This window comes from Vespa mandarinia, chromosome 6 (genome assembly GCF_050613455.1).
Source record: "Vespa mandarinia isolate Hongniang chromosome 6, ASM5061345v1, whole genome shotgun sequence".
NCBI lineage: Eukaryota > Metazoa > Arthropoda > Insecta > Hymenoptera > Vespidae > Vespa > Vespa mandarinia.
This window is the reverse complement of record NC_140815.1, coordinates 9175001-9194014: the sequence shown is the minus strand read 5'-3', so window position 1 is coordinate 9194014 and position 19014 is coordinate 9175001. Positions and strand designations below refer to the sequence as shown.

Sequence of the window (19014 nt, the reverse complement as noted above, 5' to 3'; positions counted from 1 at the left end):
TATTTTCATTATTTTTCATCTTTGCTTATATTTCTCGTCAACAATTCACTTTTATATGTGAAACATAATATATAACGAAGGACAATATTCGTCAATGGTTTTATAATGGTTACGGTTCTTCATCACGAAGAATTGATTTTCTAATGATTTATACTACCAACGATGAAAACGAACGTAATTCTTGATCGATTTTGACGAACGAAATCTCCTTTCAAAGGCAAAGGTTTAAGCGAGGACGTGGCTTTTTCGATTTTTTTGAAAGACCTTTATGTTCTTTGAAAAATATCGTATAAAAGAACAGTGTTTCTTCCAAAATAGTTTATGCATTAAGATTAAGCCGTTTTAAAAATAAGAAGAAAGCCATGTCCTCGCTTAAACCTTCCTCTTTAAAATGAGACCTCGTTTATCAGAATCAATCAAGAATGTACTCCTGTAATAAGCTCTTTTTGGCGTAAACGCTTCTTTACGCCACAAACGAGCTTTAGGGAAGAAGCTCGTGTTCCCCAGTATTGATTCTCATATGAACACTTGAGCGTAAAACGATTTTCAAATGAAATAGAATTGAATTTTCGACGACTAAACGTGCACTTTCGTTTAATGTCAACGAAAATAGATCATCTTAGGATCTTATTAAATTAATTAAAAAATTTTCTCAAACAATTGGTTACAATCAATCGATACAAATCTTTCTTATAACAATGATTATTAATAATTATTAATGTACAATATAACAATCGAAATAGGATGAAATAATACTTAAACGATAGTATTAAATGCCGTTGAGACGCATCGTTATGTCGTATATGTAACTTAGAATCTTCGTCTCTCTCTCTCTTTTAAATACACTTTAATTATTCATATTAATTTGAAAGAAAAATAATAAAAAATTCGTTTAAAATGAAGAAACACTTTTCAATCTAGTCGAAGGTGTCTTCGGAGAAGTATAATCTGACGTATGATTTTTTTCTTCACTTTTGTCAGATCGATGATTGTATTACTTTTACCAAATGGAAAAATTTCTCTCGCACTCGATTGTCACCGATTACACGTTAGAGAGATATATAACCTATACGAACAATATGACAGTTTCTCTTATTACGTTTTTGATAGTTCATATTTTGTCCGTACTGAGGTCGCTAAGATCGCACACGCATAAGCTAGCGTATAGTTTTGACGAGTATTCGTATCATTGGATTTCGCATAATCGAAATGCGAACCGCTCGTTTCGTCGAGTATGTCCATATCCTGAAAGTTTCATTTGCATCGTCCTTTCTCTTTAAAGTAATTTTAATATTAGCTCCTTTGAGAAATATCCTGTAGTTAAGTAATAATGACGGATGGAACAAGAAATGATGATACTAATACTTTTAATTCTAGATCCGGTGAGTTATTGAATTTTCGGTCATCTTTTCTTCGACCCCGGCCTTGAGAGGTTAGGTTTACCTAGAAAACTCGTTTGAACATGGAAAATCCTTTTGTATGTAATCCTCGTATCATCGTTTTGTATAAATTTATTCAATTATTAATTAAATTATTTTAATAGAGTGCGTTAAACCGGTATGTAGCCCGTTGTTATTGGATAATTTATTATGGACAAATAAATCCAATTGGAGCCGTCCCTGAATATTTTGTACCCATGTATATTTTGTCAGGGCGTATAAATTTTTTTTTTGAAAAATTTTATAATAAAAAAATAATATTTGTCGTTATACAGATCGATCGGACAACCTAATGATATCAACGGCAGGACCAGTGGTTTTGTATTCGACCGCACAAGCTTGGAAAGCACACTTCCATCGCTGCCTTGCACCCGATAGATTATCAGAATCATCCGATGGGGAAGAAGATTTGTCTCAATACGAATTTGAAGACGACCTCGAATATTTAAGATCGTTGGATCCAAAGGAATGGAAAGATCAAGATCATTACGCGGTGTTAGGCTTAAGAAAACTTAGGCACAAGGCAACCGAAGATATTATTAAAAGGGCTTGTACGTAAAGACAGTTCAAAGTATACTCTATATGAGTGAACGTAGGTGTTATGTCGTTTGCAGATCCATAATCCATAATCTAATAAATATGTGGATTTGTATTATTAAACGCGGATTTCTAATAACGTGGATTACAGATAAACAAAAGATATTGAAGCATCATCCGGATAAGCGTAAGGCATTGGGAGAGGAAATACGACCGGACGATGACTACTTCACTTGCATTACTCGTGCATGGGAGACACTTGGAAATTCTACGAAAAGACGTAGTTACGACAGCATAGATCCTTATTTTAACGATGATTTACCGGACGAGAAGGAATGTAGAAATAATTTTTACGATATCATGGGTAAAGCATTTAAGGATAACGCCAGATGGTCTAGCAAAAAGCCGGTCCCGCTTTTAGGTGGCCCAAACACACCCAGGGATAAAGTAGAAAGATTTTATTCTTTCTGGTATGACTTTGACTCTTGGCGCGAATACTCGTATCTCGATGAAGAGGATAAAGAGAGTGGACAAGAGTAAGTGTATTCGAACTTTTTATTTCCCGCGCATAAAGATTGTATATGTTATTATAACGAACGATGTTTCAGCCGAGACATGCGTAAGTGGATCGAGAAAAAGAATAAAGCTACGAGAGCAAAACGAAAGAAGGAAGAAATGGCAAGGATACGTACCCTAGTTGATATGGCCTATAACGTAGATCCTAGAATAAAGAAATTCCAACAGGATGACAAAAATAAAAAGACAGCCGCGAAGAAGGCAAAGCAAGAGGCTGCGAAAGCTCGACAACAGGAAGAGGAGAGAATAGCTAGGGACGCTGCCGAGAAGGAAAGATTGGAAAAGGAAAAGCGCGAATCCGAGGAACGTGCAAAAATGGATGCGTTGAAGCAAGAGAGGGAGGCACAGAAAAAGGCACTCAGGAAAGAGAGAAAGGCGCTGCGTGACTTTTGTAAATCTAACAATTACTTTGCCGACAGTTCGGCCGAAAGTCTGAAGCACATGGAGAGCGTAGAAAAGATCTGCGAATTGTTCAAATTAGTGCAGTTGGAAGAAGCTATGAGGAAACTGCAGAACGGTGGTAGGATCGCTTTCATCGAGCTGATGGAAGAAACGGAACAAAAAATAGAAGCGGAACGTAGAGCTGCTATAATAAACAATGACGCGCGTAATACACCTGAGAAACAGGTAAAAGCTCATACCGCGCCGTGGAGTGAAAATGATTTGCAACTTTTGATAAAGGCCGTCAACTTGTTTCCTGCTGGCACGAATCAACGTTGGGAAGTAGTGGCCAATTTTATCAATCAACATAGTACCTCGTCGAGCAGCATCATCACGCGCGACGCCAAGGAAGTTTTGGCGAAAGCTAAAGATTTGCAATCTACCGACTTTAGCAAATCGAGCCTGAAGGAACGAGCGAATAAAAATGCGTACGATAATTTTATCGCTGAGAAGAAAACCAAAGAAGGTATAGAAGAAAGGATGCCAGCTTTTACGGAACGCTTGGATCATCCTCTTTCCAATGGAATATCATCGACCGACGCGAAAGACGTCAAGAAGGAATCGCAAGCTTGGACGCCCGCGGAACAAAAACTTCTCGAGCAAGCATTGAAAACTTATCCTACGACGGTCCCCGATAGGTGGGATCAAATAGCTGGATGCATACCAACTAGAACGAAAAAAGAATGTATGAGGAGGTATAAGGTACGTTTTCAAAAGAAATATCATTTTGAAGTAACTTTATGCACGTTTAATCAACAATATCTTGTATTTTCGTTTCTTTTTTTTTTCTCTCCTCTCTTTTTTTCTCTTTCCATAGGAACTCGTGGAGCTCGTCAAAGCGAAAAAAGCAGCACAAGTCATGAAATAATATTAACTCTCCTTAAGATGAATTTCTTTGTAACTTATTCGTTAATTAATTATGACCATTTTCTATGTCATTTCCAATTTTCCATTGTAGGAATTTCAGTTGATACGAATCGTAAGATGAGAATGAATGTTAGATATTATTGAATTCCTGCCAATGTACATGCTGGTGCCTCGCTTGTTGGACCTACATACACGCGTGTGCGCAGCATAGAAATCGTTGTAGTTTTTGTTTCTCATTTCGTTCGAATTCATGCTGTTCGTGTGCAATAGAATACTCGTTGCACCGTTTATTTTACTTTTTCTCTTACGCATTGCGACATCATTGGAACCTATAAACGGAGAATCGGACGAGATTAATCGTTTGGACATTATTTGCTTTCTTTTCTTTTGTTTTTGTTTTGTTCTTTTCTCTCTCTCTCTCTCTCTCTCTCTCTCTCTCTCTCTCTCTCTCTCTCTCTCCCCCCCCCCCCCTCTCTCTCTCTCTCTTGCGTCAACTCGAATATCGTGTAAGTAATGTAAAATACAAAATACTTAGATCGACCGTAATTGAAAAGAGAGGTAATTACTTTATAAATAAAAACAGTAAGTTTTAAACAGTGCATCGCAATAATTTTTCCACGTGAAACGCTCAACGATGGTTCTTTTCGAAAAGCATATTTTTCATCGAATTTCGATTGGAAAGGGTTAATCTGCGATTACCCAAACATAAGATGTTTGAAATCCTTATATTTTAATTTGACACATTTTTGACAACAACATCAACAACAACAATTTCTGTGTTAGTTTTTCTCTAGTCAGCAAAATGCTGCCCACTCGGTCTCTTCGTATTTTCGTCTTTTATCCGTTATTATTATTATTATTATTATTATTATTATTATTATTATTATTATTATTATTATTATTATTATTATTATTATTATTATTATTATAATTATTATTTTTATTATTATTATTATTATTATTATTATTATTATTATTATTATAATTATAATATTCGTGCAATTCGGACAAAATTACACGCACGCAAACGTAATCGAAAATACAAAGTAAAATGATGATCGAGTGTATGTGGCACTTATCGTCACTTTTGACGAGCAACCGACAAGAAGAGTGAATCTCGATTTCTAATATACGTAATCCTTTTTCTCTTTCTCTCTCTCGTGCTTCCTTTTATCGCTTTCGATTGGAATTCAAAGGAATAACAAGAGAAATATCGATTTCTCTGTTTGCCGATCGAAGATTCGAACGAGCAGAGCTTTGGTTCGCGCGACGACGATCGACCAATCGCGTGCATCGTTTCTTCGCTTCTAGGTTATATAGGTAGAAACGTCGGAAAGTTCAACTAACAAAGAGAAATCGCGAAATTCAATTTTATTTACGACGATTCGAATATTTCGTGGCGGCTGGAAAAGTAAAATAAGCGATAAATAGTCGTTAAAGTTTTCTTTATGTGTGTCGTTTCGGGAGAAATTTGGAGCGAAGAACGATTGCGTGTTCGGTTCCAAAAGATCGCCAATCGATCGACGAGAAGGAAGTCGTGCAAGCTCTTGCTCGTCGTTCTTTTGTGCACGGTATTTCCCTTTTATAGACGCTCTCCTTCCCATTTTCGTAAAATAGTGACAATTATCTGGTCGATCGCGAGCTACCAAAATGGTCTCGTCGAACGAAGAGACACGAAGGTGAGAGCTAAGTGACGCCATTTTGTTTGGTAAGGAACGTCGACGAAAAACGACACGTTACGTCTTTTTATCGTTATTTCCTCTAATGTAAGTTTATAATTCGTTTTTTTTTCAATCGAGCAATACCATCCGGGTAATGTGAGACGTCGGATTCGAAAGGAGCAAAGAAACGAATGAATCCGCTAAAAATTACGTTACGATAGTTAAGTATTTACATGCTAAATCCGAAAAGTGGTCTGGGTCTCATTCAGTACGTAACGCTAAGTTTCTATATAACAATAATTCTTACGAAAATATGTTTACACCGCCGATCGTCGAGTTTACGCCTTCTTTTTCTTACTTATTTTTTACTTTTCATTATTTTTTCTTTTTTCTCTCTTTTTTCTTTTTTTTTATTTTTCTTTACTTTTTTCTTTTTTTTTTTTCTTTGCAAGATTCGTGGTCTGACGATCGGCCGTTAAAAATGATCGTTATCTAAAATGATAACGATCGTTGGAAAGGGCGTTCATACGTTTCTCCTATTTTCTTTTTCTTCATAGGCGATTTCTCAACTAGATTCGACTTCGTACAGTTGCACACTTTTATGATTCATCGTTCGTTAGCAAAGATAGTTCATGCGTAAGATAGTTTGAAATATTTCTTTTATATCAAAAAGACGAGGATGACGAAGAGGGAGAGAGAAAGAGAAAGAGAGAGAGAGAGAGAGAGAGAGAGCGAGAAAAGTGCTTCCTTCTTTTCGAACGATGAAAGATTCAGTGTATGTACGATTTCTCGATATTCCAAGCAATCTCGAAACGATCAAGGTGATTCATTTATATGAACGCCCTGGTAAAACTTTGATTGCAACTTTACATAACTTATACATATACATGTGTGTATGATGCGTGCATATATCTATATGTAAATACACACATACACACGCATACTCTTTACGCTATAAGGACATAACGTCTCTCGTGTCGACGATGAGAACGTTTAAGGACAATGTCGTCGAGGAAGAAGTGTGTGTGTGTGTGTGTGTGCGCGTGCATCGATGCCAAATGATTATATCACCTTTCTTCTACGTTTCCTTCACGAAAATATTCGGACGATCGTCCACGCTAGACTGCTCGCCTATATATCTCGTGCTTTAGCGTTATACAATCTCGTAATATTGTGCTTTTAAAAACGTTATCGTACGGTCGAACTTTTGTAATTGCGCATAAAAGACAAAGGGCTTCAATCAAGAAAGAAAACGACGACGATTACAATCTCTGACGCCTTAGCGATTCTTTCCAAATTTTCTTTCGTTCGTGCTAAACTTCGTGTAAAACTTCATCCTTTTAGAAGTTCTCCACGATTCTCTTGTTGGCCAGCATTATTTTCTTTTTAAGCGAACGGATCAACGATGCGATTTATTCTCTCTCTCTCTCTCTCTCTCTCTCTCTTTCTCTCTCTCTCTCTCTCTCTCGGTCTATCTCTCTGCTAGCGAAATCACGAGAAGACGATTCTATTATATTTTAGTCGTATCAAAAATATCTAAATAATAGAGGATAAATACGACGCGTTTCGTCCGATTCGTTAGAGAAACGCGGAATGATTTGTGCGATCTTTCAGAAATATGCTCCCGACTAATTTGTGTAATTATTTCGTCGTACATTGAAATCGGCAATGATGAAGAGTCAAAGAAAAAAGAAAAAAAAGAAAAAAAAAAAGAAAAAAAGAGATCGTACGCTCGTATCGCGCTTCCTCCTTCTACTCCTATCCTTCCTTCTTATGGGTCCACTCCGCGTCTGGTTTTTATCACATTTAAAACGCAGTGTTTATCGGCGACGTAAAAAATCTTGTTGGTAGCTATCTAAACATCGACGATTACGAATTTTTATTAGAAAGTTCAAGAGAACGTGTCGCGCGCGTAATCTACTTTTCTGTATAAAGTTCACTTTTTAAGATAGTTTAGGTATAAAAAGACGGTTATAGACAAGTACGAGATTATTAGAAAGATGTCCAAAAAACGGATATACGAAAGATCAAGTGTATAATACATATGTATGTATAAGCAATGGCTCGCGATCATCCTAGACTACTCGATTCGTTTGTGTTTTTTAATTCGTTCCTCTTTTTACTTCTGTCATCTTTTTTTTTTCTTTTTTTAATCGGACCGCGATTAGTTCCGTTAAGAGAATCGTGGAGACTGACGCGGCGATATTGCTCTTCGATCGTCATAACTGTTCTCTCCTCTGGACATCATAATATTATAATCGGTACGATAGAAAACTAAAAAAAAAAGAATAAGGTTTAACATCAAGTGTGTGCTAATGGGAGAACTGAAGAGGGAGAATTACCAAAGGCACTAGACAGGATTGAATCGCTTCGACATTCACCAAAGGATATTGTCCAGAATTTTTAAAGCGAGTCTGAGTGGTCCAACGATCGCAAAGATTTAGAATAAACATTTGTTTTTTCTTTTTTTTTTTTTTTTTTTTTCCCCATCCGCCTCGAATTCGCAAAGTCGTCGCATCTCGACGTTTCACATCTTTTATAGTATCTATAGATAGATAGAAGGTACATGCCACATGGGTGCGTACCAAGTTTCGCGATTAATTAGAATTTCACGTTACATGCGATGAGATTTTCGTTGTCAAGGTGTGAAAAGAAACGGTCGAGAGATGAGAATATGACATAACGATCGCGTAGTAGTAGCGCCATTTCGTTGGCGATCGCTACGCCATCGTCATGTCGAAATGCTCAATGATTCGATCGCATACATACATACATACATGACATTATTCATCGTCGGGCCAATGAAAATAAATGGAGCGTGTTAGCGCATTCATTATATACGAATACGTCGAACTTGCGTTTGGGTTGCGTTAAAACAAAGTATCGAATGCGACTTCCGCGTCGCATCGTTTCTCTTATCTCTTTCCCTTTTTTTTCCACCCCTCTTTTTTGATTTTCTTCTTCTCCTTTCTCATTTTTCTTTTTTCATCGGCGATAATTAAGCGGTACGTAGATGTGCGCAACGTAGACGCGATAAAACGATTAACGTGATTATTACGTGATCGGATATTTAAAAATCGAAGAAAAAACGTCTTACGCGTCTACCAAGAATAATGATTCTAGGACACCAATCGCGCTATTCTTCGATTTTCCGAGTAAACTTTGTGCGTCAGAGGAAACGGGAGCGGATCTTTGAACGATTTACATTGAAAAATCTGCCATGTATCTTTTCTCTTTGCGCCCATATTTTTCTTCGTAGAACTTTTCTTCCTTTCTTCTTCCTCCTCTTCCTCTCCCTCTTCTTCTCCTCTTTCTCTTCCTCTTGTTCATCTCGCTTTTACCGAATAAGACTATTTAGGAGTCTATACGTGTGTATAAGAGAAGGCTTCGTATGCTCGAGCGCGTACGAGTGTGTGTGTGTGTGTGTGTGTTTTCTGGGTTGAAATTTCACTTCAGATACGTAATATGAACGTTCCATCCTTCTTTCGTGTAAAATCTCTCGCGCGCTCCCTACAATCATACGTTATTAATCGAATTTCGCGGCTGTTTTTTTATCGGCCATTCATCGTACCGCGCATTCTCATTAATATGCGCGCAACATATATGTACAATAATAATATCTATATCGCGTTACAATATCGTAGTGTACATACTCGGCTCGTAACTCGTCATAATTCGCAATTATAGTCGTACTTTGTCTATGTTGATAAAAGTCTTCTCTGGTCCGAAAGAAGTTACTAGTTACTTAGGCACTTGTTATATCATCTAGAATAATCCATCGTGCAAGTAGCGACAATGACTTTAACCGTATTAATAGCGATTTTCCTTAAGAGTGACTTTTTTAACGTCTATCGATGAGGACGAAAAATAGTAACGAATAACCAACGATAATAACGGTACTAGTAGTAGATAATAATTTACGAGTGATAATAACGCAATGGCGATGACGGTAAAAATAAGATGATGATGATGATGATGATGATGATGATGATGATGATGATGATGATGATGATGATGATGATGATGATGATGATGATGATAATAATAATAATGATGATAATAATAATAATAATAATAATAATAATAATAATAATAATAATAATAATAATAATAATAATAATAATAATAATAATAATAATAATAATAATAGTTATGATGATGATGATGATAATAATAATAATGTGTGCGTATATATAGCTCTATTTATACCGTATCAATGAAAGAGAAAAAAGGAAAAAAGGAAGATTTGTCTTCCTCTTATTCCTCCACTTCTCGGACGGAAGTCCGTCGAGGTTCGCGGATCTCGGCTGACCGATTTCAAGTCTTCGAATGCCGAGAAAATAAGGGATTACGAAATCAACGTTTGTTATGCATATGCACATAGAGAAACGTTGTACGTCTCGAATCAACGTCAATTCCACGGGAAAAAGAGGATTTTGCGTTTTCGTCCAACTTGGTATATCGTCTTCTCGCTAGCTTAACGATAAGAAAAGAAAAGGAAAGAAAAGTTTGATAATTACCTAACGCGCGATCCGTCATTCTATGCTTCCTCGAAAATCGAACGTGCCGTCGAAATCCGAAGAAAAGTGGATTCTCGTCGATCGATCGATAAAAATATTCGGAAAGTAGAAAAGGGGCATTTTTGGGTAGTGTGGTACACAACGGTCGCGTCTTGTACGAGTGTGAAATGATCTGTGAAAAGTGTTCTCTCTCTCTCTCTCTCTCTCTCTCTCTCTCTCTCTCTCTCTCTCTCTTTCTCTCTCGATCGGAGGAAGATCGAACGGCTCGCGACTTGGACCGGTCTGAAAGGAGTTTTCAAACTCGAGGCTACATAGACGGAATTCTCTTGACCGAGCGATCGTCTTCCTGCTGCTAAGAGGGTGGTTGCTGCTGTTGTCCTTGACGATGGTAACTCGGCTGATGATGGAACGTTCGCTGCGTACCACTCGGTGGTTGCTCCTGCAAGGGCTGATAACCTATTCCGATCGTCTGCTGATACGCGGGATTCCACTGTTGGTCCATGTCAGGCTGTTGCTGCTGTTGTGGCTGCTGTGGTTGCTGTTGGTGATACCTGAACGATTGACTGCGTCGCTCTTGCAAAAGCAACTGATGAGCCGCTCGATCCATCTCCTCTCGCGTCATGTCCAAAGCCTCCTGCATCTCGCGAGACGTATACCTCACGAAATCTGGGTCGCAATACTTGCCCAGTCCCTGTTCAACGAGCACCTGTGCGATAGAACGCGTATCATTGGTTCGTCGATATTTTTTACGCATTGTGTTAAAAACGAAGAAAAGAATTTTTACTCACCCGTCCGACCAAACTCTCGGCGCTTCCGATCACTTCGAAGTTCGGCTTTCGATCGGCAGGACTACCAGGCAAACTATGAGAAAGCCGTTCGGCTCCGACGCTTCCGTTGCTCTCCCCGGCCCAGGATGGAACTAATGATGCGCGATGGGGCAAAACAATGAAAAGGTTAACACGTATCGACCTCGCGAACTAGATTCTCGAACTCTTCGATGCTGCACGTCGCGCGAGTCACGCGCGAATGACAAACCACATGAACGGACAAATGTGTTATTCCAAGCGTGAAAAAGAGAGAAAAAAGATATATGGATAGAAACAAAATGGGAATACAAAGTGTTAGTCGAAACGTCCAAAGTACTTACTTACTTATGCAAAAGGATGAAAAAGACATATGAAAAAGAGAATGAGAGAGGAGTTTAGGTGAAAGAAAGAAAAAAAGAAAGTAAGAAAGGAAGTTGAAAAGAAAGAAAAAGAGAAAGAAAAAAAAGAAAAAGAAAAGTGCGCGTGGTTCGAGCGGCTGCGACGAATCGAAGGTAGGCTCGAAGGGTAGGCTCGTAGGTAGGCGTCACCTCTGCCGTGGAAGGAGGCTCGGTGGGAGAAGCAGGACTCGCAGACGCCCCATTGACGCGAGTCGACGTCGGCGAAGAAACCGGCAACGGTGATCGCCTGAGTCTGCGCCATTTTGAGGCCGTTGGCGAGGCTTCCGATGGTCCCCCCGATGGTCCCCCCGATGGTCCCCCCGATGGTCCCTTCGACGGCGTCGCTCGGCGGGTCGCTCGGAGGGTCGCTCGGAGGGTCGCTCGCGGTCCCGTCGGCCGCTTCGGAAACGGCCTCGCGACATCTACGGAAACTAGACGGGGCCGATTTTCCGCTGGTGTCGCTCTGACGTCGCGACCGCGCGAACAGAATGCTCGGTCTCAACGGTCCAGCCGCAATTCGTCCATGTTCTCGTGCTCGTTCACTTCCAAATTTGCGTATTTGCATCGTCGTCGTCGCCGCCGCCGCAGCCGCAGGCCGCAACGTCGGACTCGTCGTTCTCTTTATATTTCCCGCGGACAATGGTGATTTTGCCATTGGACGTGCACCACCCTCGGAGTTGTTCCACGTGCAGGAATCGCTGGTACCACTTGCGATCGACGATTCCTCCTCGTCGTCGTCCTCCTCCTCCTCCTCCTCCTCCTCCTCCTCCTCCTCTTCTCCCTCCTCCTCCTCCTCTTCCTCCTCCTCCTCCTCTTCCTCCTCCTCCTCCTCCTCCTCCTCCTCTTCTTCCTCCTGATCGTCTACGGCCACGCTCGTGTCCGGTACGAGATCGAATTCGTTGTCTTCTCGCATTTCTAATTCGTATTTCTATCGTTTAATTTAACTATCTATATCGATGAGCGACAAGGTCTCGTACCGTGATTGCTCCAGACGGCACAATCGACGCAGCAGGCCCCCGTCGCATAGGTATAGTAACGATTGGTGCCATTCGAAGAGGAAGTGGGGCTGGTCGCGGTAGTCGAGGTGTTTGCGCTCGTTCCCGTGACGGCTGTGACGACTGTGTCAGTGACGGCGGTGCCAGTGACGGCGGTGGTAGGATGGGTCGTGCCGATGCTCGTAACGGTGCTGCTAGTGCTCTGTCCTGGTATCCTTCGTGGCGGAGGGGTAGGTGGCGTCAACTGCCGCTCGACTCCGTCCTGAAGACTGCCATCGAGCAGTCCAGGGACACACGCACGCAAGCCGTATGCACGCACGCAGGCCGGTGAAAGAGAAAAACGGGCGAAAAACCATTCTTTTAGTTACGTTTACCGTAGGCCGTATCGCCACGAGCCATGGACATTACTAACGTACCCGAGGCGGTAAACGATCCCTTTTAGGAACGTTAGACCGATCGGGCACGCCTTCATAAACGATATCGGATCGAACGAGAACAGCGCAAACGACATGCTATTATTTTACCATACGCCGTTGCTGCGGCTGAGACGTCTGCTAATCGTCGATCCTTTCGATTCGTCGATCGAGCTTGACGTCTTAACGGCAGTACGGCCTTGCTGATTCGTCGCCGATTGTCTCCTGTATAAATCGACTAATTTCACGTAATCGTGCATTCTCATTTATTTCGATTATTACATCTCTTCTCGTTTGGTCGTTGTTAATCAGGAGACAATTCGTGGTTGACTAAGGTTAATATATATATACACATTACATATATATATATATATATATATATATATATATATATATATATATATAAATATAAATGATTAAAACGGAAAGCATGCAGGCGCGACAAGCGAGCAATACAGTTTAATCAAATAAAAGCCAGCTACTAGTCGCAGACCCCTAACTTGTCTTACCATATTCGCTATTGGGATGAAGATAGTTACCGCTACCCGGTCCACTGAAACGTACGACAGTAAACAGAAAAGCGTAGGACGATGAGAATACCAATGATACGTGTCGTCGACGCGCGGAGCTATGAAACTGCCAAAAGGCGAAAACGATAACGTGTGCACGCAAATAGATAAGATTCTGCGTACGAAGCTACGTGGGCGCAATGAAAAAAAAAATCTCGGATCTTGCTTGCGCGTTTCAAGGAAATCCTAATCTCGCGGCTATATAGGTATGTACAATTATTTGTCTAGACAAAAACTAATTTTTTTCGGAACGAACAGATGTTAGATTTGTTCGTTTTACCAAAAAAGTTTTCACCAAAATCGATCTGATCGTATGTAGTACGTCGTTGAATGAACATGTTGCATGCACTAAAATTACATGACGCGATATCGAGAGATAGATAGCGAGAGATAGAGAGAAAAAGAGAGAGAGATAGAGAGAGAGAGAGAGAGAGAGAGAGAGAGAGAGAGAGAGAGAGAGAGAGAGAAAGAGAGATAGTTATATACGAATCGTTTTGAAACATAATAAATGCGTAAACCACTGATGACGGTGACCGACACGATGCCTAACAAAGAAACAGGACACGCGATTTGGCCGCTCCGGCCAAAATAATATCTTCGCTGGTTCTTTACTTACCCGACCATTTTGTAAGAGCTATGATAGGCTGAACGTTGCGTAGTATTGCCAAAGACGGCGAGAGGTCTCAAGGGAATATTTTCTTCGACGCCAGTTAATCTCGGGTCCATTCCCATTTGGTTCATCGCACTGTCGCTTAGACCACTTCAAGTAGAACCGATACGATTTATGAGCTCGCAGTTTAACGATATCGACGACGTTTAAAATTTCATTCGTTAGAGAAATTACGAGGACTCACCCGGCTACGTTTGGCACGACTTGATGAGATCTTGCGGTGATTTGATTAGGAGCGTCTGATCCGACGCCCCTCTGCAAAGAGGAATACGACAGAAAGTCTATGGAATTTGTGGGGGAAGCCTACGAATGGAAAAAAGAAAAACAAACAAAAGAAAAGAAAACAAAAAGGAAAGGAAAGAAAAAAAGAATTGTCGATTAGATCGACCAACTTTAAGACGGATCGTCCACGTATCCACTTGATTCTTTACCTTGGAGTTCACTTTGAGCGATCTCGCTCTATGGAAGCTGTGATGTCCTTTACGCATGCTTGACCAGACGCTACCAAAGAGCGAATGATTTCTCTGAAAAAAAAAGAAAAAAAGAAAAAAAAAAAGAAGGAAATAAGAAAGAAATTTCTCGTTGTTTTCTTTCGCGACGTCTCGCAATTGATTGGCATACCCTGTGCGTAGGTTCCGGATTGTCGTCCATAAGCTCTTCCAAATTACCAGAAATCGCTCTCTTCAATTCGGGACCTGCTTCGTGCAAAGTTCTCAAGCCAGCCTTGAATAGATGAAATAAGAGTTAAATGGCATCGATCGTAATGCGTTTAGTTAGATTCCATTTGAGTTTCTCTCTTACCTGTAGCGTTACCGTATTATGACATTCCTTGTCACCCTCTCTCATTTCCTGTTCTTTGCGTTTCTTGAATCTACGAAAGTAATCCTGGATGAGGAAAGTCGCGTAAAACTTGCCGACCGTTACCTCGTCGTCGACTGAAAATTTTAAAACGGCTTTATTGTGTCTCGCGATAAACGTATTATATTCGGCCTGTTAAATGAAGTTTAAAATACCTCCTGGCGGTGGTACGACTTGGTCTAAAAGTTTTGGACTGGTTCTCTTCCAAATCTTCTTAATCACGGCTCTAAGTTCGGCGTTAGCATCGTCGATGTTTCCTTCCGTTTTAATCCTCAGTGATGTTCTTACAACGGCGAATAGGGTCGCATTAAAAAGGACCGTGCCGTCGCTGTTCAACGGCATATTCATCGACACCAGCCTCTGGAAAACGTATCGGTGAACGACGTGTCGATTACGTATCGTATCTAATTACGTCGCTAGAACTTTAACTATCGACCGACCTTGCAGGCGACCCTATGCGGACATAGTTTACCGAAACCCAAGGGTGGTGATATTTTTCGTAGGAGCGTTACAACGTCGAGATGCTTGATACGACCTTTCGCGTCGGGATCGTATTCGGACCATAAACGAATAAACTCGTCCAAATGATGCGGTCCCAATATCGACCAGTCTCTCGTCAAGTAATCAAAGTTGTCCATAATGACGGCAACGAATAGATTGATTATCTGAAAAGATTAGAAATGATCTATTATCGAATACGATATATCGGATTCAAAGAGATTGTGTCTAGGAGATTTTTGGATAATGTATAATGGATAATGATAATTAATGTACCAGAAAGGAACAGAGAACGTAGAATGATATGAAGTAAGGAAATGCTATGTCCGATCCGCAACCGGATGGATTGTTATATTCGTCGCTGTTTGGATCGCACTTTACTTTGCTCGGTTGAGCGGAACAGTCCATCATGATCTCTTGCCAAGATTCACCTAAAGAAGGAAACAGAGTATTCGTCGAATTCGTCATTGTAAGTAAGTAACGCACGTAAGTAAGTAAACTAAATAACGAAATGTTCGTACCCGTCGCAGATCTGAATAATACGAGGACTGCTTGGGGAAACGATTGAAAGTTGTTGTTACGATATATAGACGTTTCGTCGTCTATCGCGATCTTTCCGAATACCTATGGAACATAGGACAACGTATGGACAACGTTTATTAATGGCGGAGAAGTTTCGTTGAAGAGGAAAGATAGAGAAAAGGAATCGTTCAATGCACTTTACCTGCATGCCTATTACCGCGTAAATGAAAAAAAGCATTATTATAAGAAGGGCTACGTAGGGTAGAGCCTGGAAGGATTTAATAAAGGTCCAAAGAAGCGTTCTTATGCCCTCTCCTCTGCTCAACAGTTTAACAAGGCGCATCACTCGAAATAGTCGAAAGAAATTAATAGAAATGATGGTCGAGCCGGGCTGAAAGAGGAAATTAGAAAAGAAAGAGAAATATAATCAATTCAAAATCGAAGTAAAAAAATATGAGAACAATGTTAAAAAAAACTTACGTTAACTTCCGAGTATACGATGTCGATGAAACTTCCGAGAACGATAATGAAGTCAAATACGTTCCAGGCATCGCCAAAGTAATTCTGCGATCGTCAAAGAAATTCGTCAAAGGGCGCGAAAATTAGGAGCCTATTAACGATATATTAACGATACGATAAAAATGTCGCTTTAGTTCGTACCTTGAATCGAAAAGCTGCGAGTTTGAAGACGAACTCGAGGGCGAACACTGCGGTGAAAATCATATTGAGGACGTCGAGAACTTCGGTGTATAGCGTTGGTTGCTGATAGAACTTCATCGCAAGGGTGACGGTATTTATCATGATCAATGTGAATATCGTATATTCAAACGGTTGAGAAGTGACGAACCACCAAACTTTGTATTGTATTCGGTGCTTCGGTATATATCGTCGAACGGGTTTCGCTTTCAACGCGAACTCGATACAGTTCCGCTAGACGATCAATAAACTCGTTAAGTCGGCTGATGACGTTTTTCGATTACGTTGCGTTATTATAAACGCGTCGACGGTTCACGCGCGAGACCGTAAATAAATATCCGATCTTATTACCTGATTCTTATCGAGCTCGCAATTTTTGTACTCCTGTTCACCCTCGTTCTGAAAGGTGACAATGACGAAACCCACGAAGATGTTGACCATGAAAAATGCTATGATGATGATGTAGATGATGTAGTAGGCGGCCACGATCGGCCGAAAGTTGTGAATCGGTCCGTGATCTTCCTTGTTCGAATCGATCGACCAATTCAAAAGGCTAGCGTAATAATAACAAGAGAAAGAGGGCTTTCAATGAGCGTTTCTACTTCCTTCCGGCGTTTTAATATCTTATCGGAAGCATAACGTTACGTAAAAGCTCTTCTTCTTCGAGACATTCGTGCCAAAGTCAAAAGAGACTTACCCTGGCCAACCTTCGAATGTTGAAACCGTAAAGAGGGTCAGCATCGCCTTGGCAACATCATCAAAGTGGAAACGACGTTGCTCCCACTCTCTTTCTCTAACGACAGGTCTATTGATATTGCCATTCTCGAATTCCAGATAAGTACCCCTGAAAGTAATGATGTCTCGAACGATATTACCCTTTCGACGTTAGGAGACGGCGTTGATTTTTAAAGGACGACACGATAGGTAGCCGTAGCCGCCGCCGTCACCGCCGCGCTACCGACAGGGATGCAAGGTGCATGCGATTTTACAAACGTAATTTCCCTCCCCCGATATTTCGCCGCTACCACCAAAGTTCTTTTTTCGATTTAACGACCTTAACGTATTACCCTGGACTTTTCGTATCGCGTAAATTCAATTTTATGTTTAATAAAATTAATTTAATATAATTTATTGTCGATATATTACTTACTGGCATTCTTCCTTCGTCATTTTCGATGCATCGGTACAATAGAAAAACTTGCCCTGAATAACATAAAAATATCGTTAGTGTAAGGGAGAAGGAGTTGACGTGAAATTTATAATATAATTCTTTTAAAAGCCACGGAGCGTATCAATAATCTTGAAAGCAGGTCAAGAAACTTAGTTTCCACGGTTAAAGTGCTTCGGTATAAAGCAACGAGCAACGATGCGTCATCTTTCGAGAAATGACGAATTTTTAATATTCCACTTATATCTTATATATTACATGCGAATTGCCAAGAGAATAGGTATCGAAGAGAACAGGTATAACGATCCTTGATGAAACGTTTCGCGTTGAACGTGTTATTATTAATGAGAAAGTAAATACGAGGTCTCTCTCATTAACAGGACACTGCTTGACCGACTTTCTAGATTATCGAAAATGTCTCGCATAGTTGAGCACACTATATTAATTGGCCATTCTTGCAAGAGCAAATAATAAAACGTTAGCGTGTGATCGAGTAAAGTAAAAGTGTTAGATCGGTGAAACTCGGGTGTGATAGGTAGATAGATAGACAGACAGACAGACAGACAGACAGACAGACAGACAGACAGACAGATAGATAGATAGATAGATAGATAGATAGATAGATAGATAGATAGATAGATAGATAGATAGATAGATAGATAGATAGACAGATAGATTGATAGAGTCAGAGACGGGGGGGGGAGAGGTTGGGAGAGAAGAAGAAAAAGATAGAGAATGAGTACATTCCTTTTGACGTGCAAATACGTGTGTGGTATGTAGTTATATGTACAAATGACGATACGATGATCCTCGATCGATCCTCTTGTTAATTAATCGTACAGAAAATATTGAGGTATCCATCGGTCTGTAACTCTGTACAAGTGGAAAAGACGTCGGATAGAGCTCGAAGAGTGAATTAGATATCAAGATTGGGAATTGGCCCTATGTACTCTTCGATTTAAGCTCCGTATGTCGACGACGACGAATATATCGATCGATTATACGTATATACGGCGCCGTTAACGCGTTTTAACGGGATAACGCGAGAATGCCTTCTCCGCACGTTTCGCAAATTTCGGGGAAAATTCGATGCACTCTCTATTATTTCCGACTACGTTATATCTATTAGAAAGCGTGATCTCTTTCAAGACGATAATTGACGCCCGCTATTGGATTACAGCGCGTTTCAGTAAAATGAATTAGATCTATGGCTCGGTAGATTAGAAGGAAAGATAATTAATAGGGAAATACATATATGAGAGAAGATCTCGCGAGTACTCGTATACTCGAATTTGCGCTCCGATTACGACGTAATTTTAGCGCGAGAATATTTTTCAAATGTTCTTTTCTTTTTTCTCCTTCTTTTTTCCTTTTCAAACC

General features: G+C 40.3%; 2 protein-coding genes across 11 annotated transcripts in view; one reads left to right on the top strand and one right to left on the bottom strand.

Moving 5' to 3' along the window:
* The first annotated feature begins 1192 nt into the window (after positions 1-1192).
* On the top strand, positions 1193-4456 carry LOC118449045 (dnaJ homolog subfamily C member 2). 2 transcript variants are annotated; one of them, XM_035883181.2, is made up of 6 exons: positions 1247-1281; positions 1378-1477; positions 1715-1990; positions 2128-2512; positions 2585-3695; positions 3811-4456. In XM_035883181.2, exons 3-6 carry the CDS (start codon positions 1732-1734, stop codon positions 3859-3861), a joined length of 1806 nt encoding a protein of 601 aa, XP_035739074.1. In that variant the 5' UTR covers positions 1247-1281; positions 1378-1477; positions 1715-1731; the 3' UTR covers positions 3862-4456. The 2 variants fall into 2 exon arrangements, with proteins under 2 accessions (XP_035739072.1, XP_035739074.1); XM_035883179.2 differs by having other exon boundaries at positions 1193-1382.
* Ca-alpha1D (Ca[2+]-channel protein alpha[[1]] subunit D) overlaps positions 4276-19014 on the bottom strand; it is a 46825-nt gene continuing 32086 nt past the window's right edge. For 7 of the 9 annotated variants that reach the window (XM_035883141.2, XM_035883142.2, XM_035883147.2 and 4 more), the window contains 18 exons: positions 17617-17669; positions 17164-17310; positions 16818-17019; positions 16431-16700; positions 16251-16334; positions 15973-16161; positions 15770-15872; positions 15525-15679; positions 15191-15415; positions 14906-15110; positions 14694-14827; positions 14514-14615; positions 14324-14416; positions 14077-14195; positions 13839-13982; positions 13163-13206; positions 10830-10960; positions 4276-10747 (listed from right to left, as the gene is read on the bottom strand). In XM_035883141.2, the coding sequence (XP_035739034.2) occupies positions 10394-10747; positions 10830-10960; positions 13163-13206; positions 13839-13982; positions 14077-14195; positions 14324-14416; positions 14514-14615; positions 14694-14827; positions 14906-15110; positions 15191-15415; positions 15525-15679; positions 15770-15872; positions 15973-16161; positions 16251-16334; positions 16431-16700; positions 16818-17019; positions 17164-17310; positions 17617-17669 (2754 nt within the window). In that variant the 3' untranslated portion in view covers positions 4276-10393. Of the gene's footprint in view, positions 10748-10829; positions 10961-11395; positions 12161-12222; positions 12510-13162; positions 13207-13838; positions 13983-14076; positions 14196-14323; positions 14417-14513; positions 14616-14693; positions 14828-14905; positions 15111-15190; positions 15416-15524; positions 15680-15769; positions 15873-15972; positions 16162-16250; positions 16335-16430; positions 16701-16817; positions 17020-17163; positions 17311-17616; positions 17670-19014 lie in introns of all 9 variants that reach the window. The other 2 variants (XM_085657782.1, XM_035883144.2) reach the window with 2 other exon arrangements.